At 45.1% G+C, this 15,000-nt stretch overlaps 1 protein-coding gene across 1 annotated transcript in view; it reads right to left on the bottom strand.

Annotated features, from left to right (window-relative positions):
* Positions 1–15,000, bottom strand: part of sh2d3ca (SH2 domain containing 3Ca) — a gene marked incomplete at its 3' end in the record, with an annotated part of 86,197 nt that overhangs the window by 9,341 nt on the left and 61,856 nt on the right. The window contains exons 6-12 of the mRNA XM_080756795.1: positions 14,289–14,417; positions 5,826–5,975; positions 4,536–4,852; positions 2,902–2,985; positions 1,046–1,173; positions 497–612; positions 111–406 (exon numbers count right to left, since the gene is read on the bottom strand). Of these exons, the coding sequence (XP_080612921.1) occupies positions 111–406; positions 497–612; positions 1,046–1,173; positions 2,902–2,985; positions 4,536–4,852; positions 5,826–5,975; positions 14,289–14,417 (1,220 nt within the window). The remainder of the gene's footprint in view (positions 1–110; positions 407–496; positions 613–1,045; positions 1,174–2,901; positions 2,986–4,535; positions 4,853–5,825; positions 5,976–14,288; positions 14,418–15,000) is intronic.

The raw sequence follows: 15,000 nt of genomic DNA, 5'->3' as shown, positions 1-15,000 counted from the left end.
TAGGCTGTAGTTGTACTAGGACTAATAACTGGTCTAACCAATGACTATAGTCTAAACCAAAAACTGTCTAAACTAAGTACTGCCCCCCCCCCCCCCCCCAACAACAATACCTCGACGGTTTGAACGACGACGCCATCTCCACCTGCGGAGCGCTGAACAGCCCGTCCCCTCCCCCTCCTCCTCCTCCTTGATCCTCCCTCGCCGCTCCGTCCCCCCTCCCCCCCTCCTCCCCCCGCAGTCGCTCCACGTAGCCCTTGGCGGAGGCGGCGGCGGGGGGGGGCTTGGGGGGAGGTCCTGGGGCGGAGGCGGAGCACGGTCTGAGGTCACAGTAGCTCGTTGTCGTCGTCTCGGAGGAGGCGTGCGATTGGTAGCCGTGGTGGTGGTGGGCGGGCGAGGAGTGCGCCGACTGAGAGGTGCGGGCGGCGGGGGTGGGGTGCTGCTCCCCCCCCGGAGGAGGGGGGGGGTTGTTGTTTTGGCCCGAGGAGGAGGAGGGGGAGGGGGAGGAGGAGGAGGGGCTGAGCGTCGGGTCGCTGGAGCGCCGCGCCACCGCCGGGGAGGGCGGCACGACGGCCAGCAGCACGCGCCCGCCCGACTGGGTTCTGTGTCTGGTGACTAGAGAGAGAGAGAGAGAGAGAGAGAGAGGTGAGGTTAACCCATTTTGGACTGAGGTCCAAAATAAAATAAAAGGCTTTTTCTGAAGAAAAAAAAACTATGCGTCCATGTCAGTCAGTTGGTGCTCAACCTTTTTCATGTCAAGGACCCCCAGAATTATCTCTATCGGGCCGGCCTCCTGGTCGCGTTCCTGGGGGTCTGGATGTTCCGGGGACCCCCCCCCCCAACACAGGGAGTTGCACCACTCACTTCACACGGGTGTGATTTTTCCATTTTTTTAAACAGCCAAAAAATGAGTGATAAAATTGGAAACCCATCAAGGATCCCCGGACCACTGGCATAGAGTGTGTGTGTGTGTGTGTGTGTGTGTGTGTGTGTGCGCGTGTGTGTGCGTGCGTGTGTGTGCGCGGCTGCGCTCGTGCGCAATACTCACTGGCACTGTATGCAGGAGACAGCGGCGTTTCCCCGACGGGCGACAAGGGGCATCGGTACTCCTGGATCTGATCCATGCTCATGGCGCAGTTCCTCATCGCGTCTTTGTGATGGTGGATGGTCGACGGGCTGCGAAGACAAAAGCATGTTGTTCAAAACATTCACCATGTGACCGCCCGGCCAACCGTGAAGGGAGTGAAGGGAAAAAGGACTTTACGAGCGGAGCTATGGTGGAGGTTATAAGGGTGGTGCGTTCATTTGGTTTCAGAAGAAAGACTGGTTTACAACAAAAACCTGGGAGACTGGATTTTTTTTTTATCCCACGATTTTGTAACCCATTTTTCAACCCTGTGTCAATTATCTAATGTGATCCTGGGCTCTACACACCCTCCGCCAACCTGGGGAGAGCAACGGACTTGAACTCATGCTTCCTTCATGCCTGAGTGTCCAAATTGCTCCTTTACACCTGACAGAGGGGGAGTTTCCCTGGTTGGACGTAGCGTGTGGAAGGATCACGTTATTCCGACCAGTTCCTTTTCCCCTCCATCAGGCGCCCCGGCTGGCCAGGGGGAGGCAGTTTAGAGACCATGAGGATTACGGCATGTTTTTGTGAGGGTACCTACGCCCTAGGGGACACGGGGAGAACATGCAAACTCCACACAGAAAGGCCCTTTCGCCAATCTCGCCTCGGGTATGGGCACTGATGACGCGGAGGAGGAAACACGCCGCCAGCACCCACAGCGCCCCGAGCGGGAATCGAACCCAGGGCCTTCTAGCTGTGAGGCGACAGCACTACCAAGCCCCTGGAGACTGGGTTTGTATCGACACAGGACCTGCTTAATGCTAATATTAATTCAACATTCAAGCAGAGAGGGACAGTGGCTAAGGCTGGGCAATATGGAAAATAAATCAAATGCGTTCAACCGAATAACTCATTAGCGATTCTGTGGCGACATTATCGTATTTCGACAATATCACTCATAATCGACTCATAGTCGAGTCATTCAAATCAGGAAAAGACAACACTAATTCCGCCACATATATCACAATAACCAACAAATCAGGTGATAGTCTCATTATCATGATAACGATATCTTAGCGACATTCTGCCCAGCCGTAACAGCGTGCGATAGGTGAATACTAATGGTGTGGGTGCAGTGTTGTGAAGAGAAGACAGGATTCAGGTGAGTCAAACAGTGTCTGTGTGAAGGAACTGGGTTAGTGCTCGGAGGGGAAAAAACAACATTAGTGGCACGCAGACACACACACACGCACACGCACACACACACACACACACACACAGTACACACAGTGTTGTTTTCGTCGACTAAAACTATAAAATGTCCGTCGACTACCTTTTTTTCACTGACTAAACTAAATGGAAACCAAATGAAAACTAAGCTGTGACGACTAAAACTACAAGACTAAATATACTGACAATTTCGTCAACAAATAAAAACTAGACTAAAATGTTAGGAAGGGACAAGTGGTTGGTGGACTTGGTTTGAATACTGAAAATAGCAGATCTACAAAAGCTCCCAACGCGCCGCAGCGTGACACGTTGAGCTTGTAAATCTGCTATTTTCAGCAAGTATAAAATCAGCCATTACGACGGCATCAAGGCCCGCCAAAATACATTTTAGTCGACTAAATCAACAGTGTAATTAGTCGACTAAAATCGTAGGATATTTAGTCGACTAAAACTAGACTAACACTAAAACATTCCAGGTGACTAAAACTGAATGGAAGTTTCAATCCAAAGACTGTGACTAAAACTGAAATTTGCTGCCAAAAACAACAGACAAGCACACGCGCACACGCACGCGCACACGCACGCACACACACACGCACACACACAACCTGCAATTGGGTACTCGTTCCGGTTCCGGCGGAGGGACCACAGTTGGTGTTTGGGTCGGACTGTCGGGGCTGTCCGGGTCGCTGATTGTAAAAACGTATAACGACAAATGAACAACAATGAAAGAAAACAGCAACGGACGGACGGACGGACGGACGGACGGACGGACGGACGGACGGACGTAAGAACTGACATCAGCACAGCGAACGTGCATGATGTTGAGGCACCGGACACTGTTCTCCACCGTCGTCCTCTTTATCCCATTCTGACCCGAGATCAGATTCTAAAAAAAGTGTCTGTCTACATCCTGACAGTTTTCTGAAAAAGCCATGTTTCGATATGTCAGTGGTTCTTCGATTTTTCAAAAATAGCAGACCTACACAAGCTCGTAGCGCGCCGCCGAGTGGCGCGCTACGAGCTTGTAGATCTGCTATTTTTTCCGATAGCTAAAGCATAACTTAATGCTAACACCAAAAGGGGTTTATTTCTACATCGCAGTGGTTGGGAAAAAAGTACTCAATTGTTTTACTTAAGTAAAAGTACCAATACTGCAAAAGTAGAACTACTTTCGTAGTAAAAGTACGGAATTGAAAGTGAACTTGAGTACAAAATTACTTAAAGTACTCGGATTGCAATAATATTTTGAGAATAGTAGATCGGCCATTTTCAAATGGCCGAAATTTATAGGGTTTATGTGGTTAATGTATGGTTTCTGATCAAAAGTAACTAGTAACTATAATTGTAGTGGAGTACAAAAGTACAAATTGTGGCTCTGAGATGTAGTGTGGAGTATAGAAGTAGAAGTATTGGAAATCGGAAATACTCCAGTAAAGTACAAATACCTCAAAATTGTACTTAAGTACAGTACTTAAGTAAAAGCACTTAGTTACTTTCCACCACTGCACGCAAGCGCGGAAGTATGCACGCCCGCACGCACGCACACAGTCCTGTCCTCTTAAAGGTTAAGAGGGTTAAGACTTAAAGGAACACTTCACCACTTTTCAACCTATCTTCATATAAAAGGTCCTCACTAATAATCATGATAAAATGGCACGATTTTCTTTCTACTCAGTCTGTGTCTCATAGGAGGGGCTGTGGGCAGTTTAGAAACCGTCTTCCAATGACATCATCATTAGGCAGATTCGTTTTTAAACAAGACTTTTTTACAAAAATGCTTAGATTTTCATTATCGTGAGAACGATGGCTTCCTTTTTCGCATTGCAGCTTTCCAGGACTGCAGTTTCTATTAGCTTGCATTCCCCGTCGATGATGTCACTGGAAGACGGTTTCTGAACTGCCCACAGCCCTCCTATGAGACACAGACTGAGTAGGAAAAAATTGCGCCATTATTTCATGATTATTTGTGAGTACCTACTATATGAAGATAGGTTGAAAAGTGGTGAAGTGGTCCTTTAACCCAATCCGACCTGAGATCAGATTATAAAAAAAGCTATGTTTCTATGTCAGTAGTTCTTTCGATTTGTCAAAAATAGCAGATCTACAAGCTCGTAGCGCGCCACCGAGTGGCGCGCTACGAGCTCGTAGATCATGCTATTTATCAATAGCTATAAAGCATGGCATAATGCTAACACCAAAAAGGGGTTCCCGCGGGGTTATTATATAATCTTCTCACCTGTGAGGTATCATCTTCTCGGCGGTCAGCCCGTCGGTCATGGTGACGCTTCTCCTCTTGATGTACGCCCCCCGCTGGCCGGACGGCGAATAGGCCTGGTGGTGGTGGGACCCCGGCTTGCCGTTGTTGCCGCCGTTGTTGGCGGCGGCGGCCTGCAGGGCGAAGGTGGCCTCCAGGTAGCGCAGCGGCAGCGTCCGGCAGATGGGACAGTAGACGTGGGCGCCGCTGGGCGCCGAGACGGGCCGCCGCTGGCCCACGTAGAAGCGCACCAGCTCCTGCACCGAGTCGAAGGTGTCCGACTCCAACACGTACTGCACCTTTAAGAGGAGGAGCGAGGAGAGAGAGAGAGAGAGAGAGAGAGAGAGAGAGAGAGAGAGAGAGAGACGATGCAATGATGCAACGAATATTCGGCCAAAAAACAAAAGGCAAAAAATGTTTTTCCGGCCTATTAACCCATTCTGACCTGAGATCAGATTTAAAAAATGTCTTCTACATCCTGACAGTTTTCTGAAAAAGCCATTTTTCTGTGTCAGTCGCTCTTCGATTTTTCAAAAATAGCAGATCTACAAGCTCGTAGCGCGCCACCGAGTGGCGCGCTACGAGCTTGTAGATCTGCTATTTTTCAATAGCTAAAGCATAACCTAATGCTAACACCAAAAGGGGTACCCGCCCAAAATGGGTTAAGTTAAGTTTTGCTATAACCGTTTCTTTTGCCATAAATCCGGTAGCTTTTAGGTACGGCCATGACAGCAATGGCAGGAACAAATATATATAATATTAATCGTATTCGGATATTCGGTATTCAACTGTTTCCTATATTCGGTTTAGGCCAAGAATTTCTCTTTCGGTGCATCCCTAGATGCAATTGTTGTGGTTTTTGTCCGTCAAATTTATTAGTCTTTTTGAATAGTTTTCGTTTGGTTTGAGGGACATTTTTAGTCACCTGGAATGTTTTGGTGTTGGTCGAGTTTGAGTCCGACTGAATGTCGTGAGATTTTGCAGTTGATTTAGTCGAACAAAATGTGTTTTGGCGGGCCTTGATGCCGTCGTACTGAATGATTTTACACATGCAACCAAGTGTAAAATGACTTGTACTGGATTGCTTGTCCACTAGTCCCTTCCTAACATTTTAGTCTAGTTTTGATTTGTTGACGAAATCGTCAATATATGTAGTCTTAATCATTAGATTTGACCAGGACTTTGACCATACCTTGGTGTCATTAGATTTGACCAGGACTTTGACCATACCTTGGTGAGACTCATTAGATTTGACCAGGACTTTGACCATACCTTGGTGTCATTAGATTTGACCAGGACCTTGCTGATCTTGAAGTGCAACACTTCGTGGTCCCAGCGACAGGTCAGAACGTAGTCCCCGACACTGGTCAGAGAATCGCGCACCAGGAAATCTCCGTTACGCACCACTAGCGTCTCTGACACCTGGAAAAGACAAGAGACACAATGAGCATGAATTATTTTGTCTCTTTTTACCCAACAATGAAATAAGCAGTGGTGGAAAAAGTACTCAATTGTTAATACTTAATAGTACAAATACTGCAATTTAGAACTAAGTAAAAGTACGGAATTGAAAATGTACTTGAGTAAAAGTACAAACGTATCGGCATCAAAATGTACTTAAAGTACTAAAAGTAAAAGAGATACATATTGCAGAATGTGCCGTTTCACAAGTTCAAAATGTGTACAAAATCTATTGAAAATAGCACATGTACAAGCTCACGTCGCAAGATCGGCTATTTTCAAATGGCCGAAATGTATGAGGTTAAAATCGCCAAAGTAACTAGTAACTAAAGTTTTCAAATAATTGTAGTGAAGTAAAAGTACACATTTTGGCTCTGAGATGTAGTGGAGTAGACGTAAAAGTACTGGAAATTGGAAATACTCAAGTAAAGTACAAATACCTCAAAATTGTACTTAAGTAAAAGTACTTAGTTACTTTCCACCACTGGAAATAAGGCAGGTGAAAAAAAAAGAAAGAACCTGTGACCTCTTGAAAACCCCAAGCGTCCCTTTTCCTCCGGGTGGGATCATTGGCCAAAAGACAGCCGATCTACAAGGTCACAAGGTGGCGCAACGCAATGCGTTGTGAGCTTGTAGATCGTTTTTTTTCCCCCTCCAGCAAAGAGATTTGGTGTAGACTACAGGGAGGAAAAGAGCGGACCAAGTACTGCTGCTAACCAGTGTTGTTTTCGTCGACTAAAACCAAGACGAAAAATGTCCGTCGACTACCTTTTTCCACTGACGAAAACTAAATGGAAACTAAAATGAAAATGCTATGATGACTAAAACTGAGACTAAATATATTGACAATTTCGTCAACAAATTACACTTGGTTTGCATGCTGAAAATAGCAGATCTACGAGCTTGCAGATCGGCTATTTTCAGCAAGCAGTAAAATCAGTCATTACGACGGCATCAAGGCCCACCAAAATACATTTTAGTCGACCAAAATAGCCGTAGAATTGGTGACTAAAAATGTGACTAAAGGAACTAAAGGAAAACTATTCAAAAGTCTACGACTAATACTAAATATATATATACTTGGCTATGTTCAGAATTAGTCATCCAATTTTTTTTAAAGAGGGCTAGAAGCCTGCAGAAGCTGTGCTCTCAAAGACAGCATCCTTTTGGGAATTTTAAAATATGAATGGGTTGAAAAGCCTAGAGTCAAAGACCAAGTATAGTGTGTAGTCCCTGTCAGCACTGTGTTGTTATAAAGGCATATCACCAGTAGGTGGCAGTGTTTGCACACATTAGTGGTCATGACCTTAAAACAGAGGCACTATCCTGCAACCTAAACGTATCGTGTTGATTGGAATCATAGGACTTTTATACTGCTACACACTGTAACCAGAAGCACTGTCACTAATAAAAATAAAAAAAAGGAAGTCACAGACAGTGACAAATTAAATGCCTTGTTGTTTCAGTTTGATTTAACAGCATTTGACTGGAGAGGTGGAGTTTGATTTAAAAGCATTTGACTGAGAGGTGGAGTTTGAAAGAAAGAAAATACAGAGTATTCAGACAATCCAAAGAGGGTGTGTGTGTGGGATCCAGTCACCATAGACTCATAGAGGGTGTGTGTGGGGGATCCAGTCACCATAGACTCATAGAGGGTGTGTGTGGGGGATCCAGTCACCATAGACTCATAGAGGGTGTGTGTGGGGGATCCAGTCACCATAGACTCATAGAGGGTGTGTGTGGGGGATCCAGTCACCATAGACTCATAGAGGGTGTGTGTGGGGGATCCAGTCACCATAGACTCATAGAGGGTGTGTGTGGGGGATCCAGTCACCATAGACTCATAGAGGGTGTGTGTGGGGGATCCAGTCACCATAGACTCATAGAGGGTGTGTGCGGGGGATCCAGTCACCATAGACTCATAGAGGGTGTGTGTGGGGGATCCAGTCACCATAGACTCATAGAGGGTGTGTGTGTGGGATCCAGTCACCATAGACTCATAGAGGGTGTGTGTGGGGGATCCAGTCACCATAGACTCATAGAGGGTGTGTGTGGGGGATCCAGTCACCATACATAGAGGGTGTGTGTGTGGGATCCAGTCACCATACATAGAGGGTGTGTGTGGGGGATCCAGTCACCATACATAGAGGGTGTGTGTGGGGGATCCAGTCACCATAGACTCATAGAGGGTGTGTGTGGGGGATCCAGTCACCATAGACTCATAGAGGGTGTGTGTGGGGGATCCAGTCACCATACATAGAGGGTGTGTGTGTGGGATCCAGTCACCATACATAGAGGGTGTGTGTGGGGGATCCAGTCACCATACATAGAGGGTGTGTGTGTGGGATCCAGTCACCATACATAGAGGGTGTGTGTGGGGGATCCAGTCACCATAGACTCATAGAGGGTGTGTGTGTGTGTGTGTGTGTGTGTGTGTGGGATCCAGTCACCATACATAGAGGGTGTGTGTGTGTGTGTGTGTGTGTGTGGGATCCAGTCACCATACATAGAGGGTGTGTGTGTGTGTGTGGGATCCAGTCACCATACATAGAGGGTGTGTGTGTGTGTGTGGGATCCAGTCACCATACATAGAGGGTGTGTGTGTGTGTGTGGGATCCAGTCACCATACATAGAGGGTGTGTGTGTGTGTGTGGGATCCAGTCACCATACATAGAGGGTGTGTGTGGGGGATCCAGTCACCATACATAGAGGGTGTGTGTGGGGGATCCAGTCACCATACATAGAGGGTGTGTGTGGGGGATCCAGTCACCATACATAGAGGGTGTGTGTGGGGGATCCAGTCACCATACATAGAGGGTGTGTGTGTGGGATCCAGTCACCATACATAGAGGGTGTGTGTGTGTGTGTGTGTGGGATCCAGTCACCATACATAGAGGGTGTGTGTGGGGGATCCAGTCACCATACATAGAGGGTGTGTGTGTGGGATCCAGTCACCATAGACTCATAGAGGGTGTGTGTGGGGGATCCAGTCACCATACATAGAGGGTGTGTGTGGGGGATCCAGTCACCATACATAGAGGGTGTGTGTGGGGGATCCAGTCACCATACATAGAGGGTGTGTGTGGGGGATCCAGTCACCATACATAGAGGGTGTGTGTGTGGGATCCAGTCACCATAGCAACTAATTATTGTTTTGGCAGCCATAGGGCTTAGGGATATCCCCCAAGTTTACGCTGCAGGGGCAAATTCACGAATACATGAATAGATTATGCAAATTTGAATGTGGGATAACACACAGATGGGTTCTTCTGATGTAGAGCACGAGAGTAAAGAAGGAGATGAAGCATTACAGTGGTAAGCTAACTTATATTCTGTTTGCGACTGTGTATAGTTTGCCAAAAGTTGTTTATTTTTTCTGGTAGGTACCCTCACATGTTCTCCCCGTGTCCCCTAGGGTAGGTATACCCTCACATGTTCTCCCCGTGTCCCCTAGGGTATAGGTACCCTCACATGTTCTCCCCATGTCCCCTAGGGTATAGGTACCCTCACATGTTCTCCCCATGTCCCCTAGGGTAGGTACCCTCACATGTTCTCCCCGTGTCCCCTAGGGTAGGTACCCTCACATGTTCTCCCCGTGTCCCCTAGGGTAGGTACCCTCACATGTTCTCCCCGTGTTTTGTAGATACCCTCACAAAAACATGCAGTAATCCTGGTCTCTATACTGCCTCCCCCTGTCCAGCCGGGGCGCCTGATGGAGGGGAAAGGAACTGGTCGGAATAACGTGTTCTTTTCCAGTCTTGCTCAGGGACACTCTTTGACACATACATGAGCCGAGGGTTGAACTGGCAACCTTCATATCGCCCAGAAGGCCTCTCTCTACCCAGTACCTGCACTCAGAGTCATAGCTATGGCTGCCTGCATGCCATTGGCTGGAATTAAGCAGCTGTCTGTTTTGGCAGTTACCCGTCTTCCAAATGCCAAGACAACTTCCACTGAGCTATATTTGCAGATGAGTATATGTGTCGAGGCAGAACAGCATTCGATATTATGTAACATGGCGAGGATTTGAAAAGACTCTATACTATACTGTGTCAATTTCGCAGTTCAAGTGTTTCTTTGGCATGTTCAAAAGAGGACAACACAGTCAAATCTAGTGTTGACACACATTCTCGGGGCGGGAACTCCTTTCGGTGTTCTAAGCATCCATGTTATACTTCAGCTATTGAAAAATAGCAGCTCTACAAGCACCGAGTGCCGCTCTACGAGGTTAGAAAACATGCTCCCCTTCTTCCCTCAGCGTAATTCTAGATAATATACTGTTTTACAATCATACAATACCGTTACATCATTATTAGGAAGCTTGGTATTATTTAATTCAATAATAAATACGGATTATGTCACCCCCCTTCCCCTCCCATCTCTCTCCCCATTTCCTGTCAGCCTACTGTCTATCCCTCCATAAAAAAATATAAAATAAAGGTGAAAGCCACAAATAATAATAATAAAAATAAAAAATATATATATGGTATTCCCCTTTAAGTACATTTTGATGGCGATACTTTTGTACTTTTTACTCAAGCACATTTTCAATTCCGCATACTTTTACTTGTAACGAAGTATATAGTTCTAAAATTGCAGTATTGGGGTATACTTTTGCTTAACCCATTCTGAACGGGAACCCATTTTGGTGTTAGCATCGTGTCGTGCTTTAGCTATTGAAAAATATCAGATCTACAAGCTCATAGCGCGCCACCGAGTGGCGCGCTACGAGCTTGTAGATCTGCTATTTTTGATAAATCGAAGAACGACTGACATTTTTAGAATCTGATCTCAGGTCAGAATGGGTTAATCAGACCAGTGTGTGTGTGTCCAGTGGAAACCTCGTTATGAATCTGATCTCAGGTCAGAATGGGTTAAGGAAAACAATTGAGTACTTTCTCCACCACTGGTGGCAGTTAGCAGGATGTATACAGCGAGTTATACAGAAGGTTTGTCGCGTTGGGGGCTTTGAGCATATAGATATATATATATATTAGAGCTGGGACTCGATTAAAAAAATTAATCTAATTAATCAGAGGCTTTGTAGTTAATTAATCTAGATTAATCGCATTTTAATCGCATATCAATATTCAACCTGAGAACAGCGAGAAACCTATTTTTTCATGTGTTCTCTGTTGCCTAGAACTGGATGTCTGAAAGAAATGTAGTAACAGTAACAAGTACATCTCAGTGACATCACAAAGCTGTACTTACTTCATATTGTTACTGTTTTTTGTCAGACCTCCAGTTCTAGGCAACACAAAAAATATTATTTCCAGTTTTCAGTGCTATATAGATTTTTCTGTAGTTAATTAATCTAAATTAATCGCAATTAGTCCCGGCCCTAATATATATATATATATATATATATATATATATATATATATATATATATATATGACAGAGAGCACCCGGGGCGCCCCTCCATCCCGTCCCCTGCTGTGTATTGACGCCCAGCAGACATGCTGGTTTTGGGAGAGCAAGAAAGAGGATTGTGAAAAGCCCCATGCAGGCAACACGCCAGAAACGGACTGCTTTTTTTTTGTTTGTTTGTTGGGATGATGCCAGCAGACTGTCTTTGAAGTCTGTCTTTAAAGCAGCATTCTGGGTCGGGATCGGGAACCCCACTTTTTGGATGCATTATATGCTTAAATGCTTTATATAGCTATTGAAAAATAGCAGATCTACAAGCTCGTATAGCGCGGCACCGAGTGCTATACTAAATCGTGAAAATTGTGGCGCAGATCTGAATATATTCTTTCAGAGCGAACGTTTTTTTTTTTTTACTCAAATCTTTGTTTGCTTCTGGGGAAAGAGGGGGGGGGGGGGGGGGGTGGTGGTCCCTGGAACTATATATTTTTGAAGATGGGGGTCGGCGGCCAATTACATGTATTTTTTGGGGTCCTTGACATGAAATATTGAGATCCACTGATATAGAAACATGAGGTTTTTCAGGAAATTGTCAGGATTTAGAAGGCTTTTTTTTTTTTTTTTTCTAAATGAGTTAAAGCACAAGGCTCACGAAAGTCTCATACCACCGTTCATTTACAGGCCATAAAAACAAGGAAATGGACGATAAAAAAGAATTAAAAAGAAATCACCTAAATAAATACACGTTCGCAAACGGAACTGTACATATTGCTCATGAAGCGATATTGCACAATGTATTCATCCAGAGTATCTGCTGTATGCATTGTTATGCGTTAATTATTATTGCACATTTGTTAATCCGGACACTAAGCTACGCCCTCCATATTGCTGCCATAGTATTACCTCATGGGGCACTTCTTTGTTTGTCTTATCTAAATATCTTAGCTATAGCGTTATTATTGTTGTTTATTGTTGTTGTTTGTTAATGTTGCAAAGGGAAATCTCTGATGTACATACGTATAGCAATTAGCATCTGTCTGGTAAACAACATAAACCTAGCATTTAGCAGTGGTGGGAAAAGTACTCCATTGTTTTGCTTAAGTAAAAGTATACCAATACTGCAATTTACTGTAGAACTATACTTTGTCACAAGTAAAAGTAGGGAATTGAAAATGTACTTGAGTAAAAGTACAAAAGCATCGGCATCAAAATGTACTTAAAGTAGGCCTACTAAAAGTAAAAGTACTCATATTGCAGAATGTGCCATTTCACGAGTTCAAAATGTGCACAAAACCTATTGAAAATAGCCTCAATGTATGTTTTCTAATCAGAATTAAAAGTATACAACTCAAGTTGTATAACTAGTAACTCGAGTTTTCAAATAACTGTAGTGGAGTAAAAGCGTACACATTGTGGCTCTGAGATGTAGTGGAGTAGAAGTACAAGTACTGGAAATTGGAAATACTCAAGTAAAGTACAAATACCTCAAAATTGTACTTAAGTAAAAGTACGTAGTTACTTTCCACCACTGGCATTTAGTGACGATGTTTAAGCATTATGTTATACTTTAGCTATTGAAGAATAGCAGACCTACAAGCTCGTAGCGCGCCACCGAGTGGCGCGCTACGAGCTTGTAGGTCTGCTGTTTTTGAAAAATCATGAAAATGTGGCACAAAAATTACTTAAGGCCTAAATGGGTTAACCACAGCCTTGCCACCGGTATAGGGTGCCAAAACAGAATCCTGATTGTGACACAGATCACCTGTGTTGTATACTTGACAAACACACAAAGGCACATTCATCGTCGTGCTCAATAAAGAGAGGGCCATTTTATCATGCACTTATATAGAGTAAGCCGTACTGCTTCTCAAGCAGTGATCCACAGACCGCTATGAATGCACGGAGTCTGTGTGTGTGCGGGTGTGTTTGTGTGTGTGTGTGTGCGGGTGTGTGTGCGTATGTGCGCGTGTGTCTGAGCACGTGGGTATGTGTGTGCGCACGTGGGTGTGTGTGTGTGGGTGCGTGCGTTATTATTTGTTTTTTTCAAAATTATTGCCACAGCCCATAGCCATATAAAACCGCAGACTTTATTCCTATTGGAAGTCCAAACCTTAAAAAAAACTTCGGGATTAATAAAGTGGCAACTTTTACAATATCTCCATTACCATTATCCAAATTATTATCTTTTTTTTTGTCTTCATGGGCACACTGGTGAAAGCTGCATGCTTTTATTGTGAAGGCAAACGGAATGTTCTCTGTTCTCACAGCCTGCCATATCTCTGCGTGCTGAAAATAGCCGATCTACAAGCTCACTGTAGATCGGCTATTTTCAGTGGAACACGCTGGAATAAACACGGACGAATAAATCGGGCATCACTTGCGCTTCACTCGCTGTGGAAGAGAGATGTCTTTTGTTGGCCGTTCGTGGCGACATTATGGACACCAAGACTACGCACCTCCTCGACGCAAAAATAACCAACTAAGCTATTGGAAGCTATTTTCCGTGGCACATTATGTTCAATCAAACAACAACAAGTTTCCTCAGTGTTTGGGTCGGGAGTCGGGATGTTCTGTGTCTGCTGTAAGGGCTTTTTGGTGGGTTTTCCGCCAGATATTAAGGCCATGTTTAGGGTGTGTTTTAGCGCCGGGGATTTCGCCTGGGGAGGCTCTCTATGGAAACACTCGACTCTTGAACGAAGTTGAACGTGAGAAAGTGACGTTCACAACACACACGGCAGAAATGAACGCGTTCACAATGGCGTTCATCAGGCCGAAACACAGTATATAGGCCTGTATACGTTCAGTTCGCGTTCACCCAAAATACGAACGCGTCCGTGATACGTCCTTTGAACGCGTTCAGGGACAACACTGTGTGTGTGTGTGTGTGTGTGTGTGCGTGCGTACCTCTCTGGGGATGTGTCCATGGTACCAGCCATGGCTCCTGATGTCCGCGGCGCTGAGTCGTAGCTCGTCCTCCAGCTCCTTGCGGAGTTTCTCCGGGGGAGACTCCAGCAGATACTTCTCCTTCGAAAACTGGACAGACGGAACACACAAAAGAGAAAGAAATCAATCAATGAATGGATCATAACAAGCTCAGTGGCCTTGTGGTTAGAGTGTCCGCCCTGAGACTGGGAGGTCGGGGTTCGATCCCCCGGCCGGGTCATATACCAAAGACTGTAAAAATTGGACCCAGTGCCCTCCCTGCTTGACACTCAGCATCAAGGGTTGGATTGGGGGGTAAGTCCCTGCGACATACTATAGCGTCATGTCCAGGGGGTGTACTCAAATGAAAAAATAATATTAATAAATAAAAATGAATGGATCATAATGTCATTGCGGTCGTGGTGAAATAGACAAGACGTTAAACGTCTTCAGGAAATGGGGAAAGTGTGTCTTTAACATCATTCTGGGCGGGAGACCCCTTTTGGTGTTTTTTTTAAGGATTGTGACATGCTTCAGCTATTGGAAAAATAGCAGATCTACAAGCTCGTAGCAGCTTGTAGGTCTGCTATTTTGGAACAACCGTGAAAGTGTGGCGCAAATCTTTGAATATATGTTCTTTCAGAGCGAACGTTTTTTAAACTCAAATCCTTGCTCGAGTTATGTTGAAAGATAA

Source organism: Protomyctophum bolini (genome assembly GCF_963924005.1).
Source record: "Protomyctophum bolini genome assembly, chromosome: 22".
Lineage (NCBI taxonomy): Eukaryota > Metazoa > Chordata > Actinopteri > Myctophiformes > Myctophidae > Protomyctophum > Protomyctophum bolini.
The sequence above is the reverse complement of the archived record's forward strand: the minus strand, read 5'-3'. Positions and strand labels throughout refer to the sequence as shown.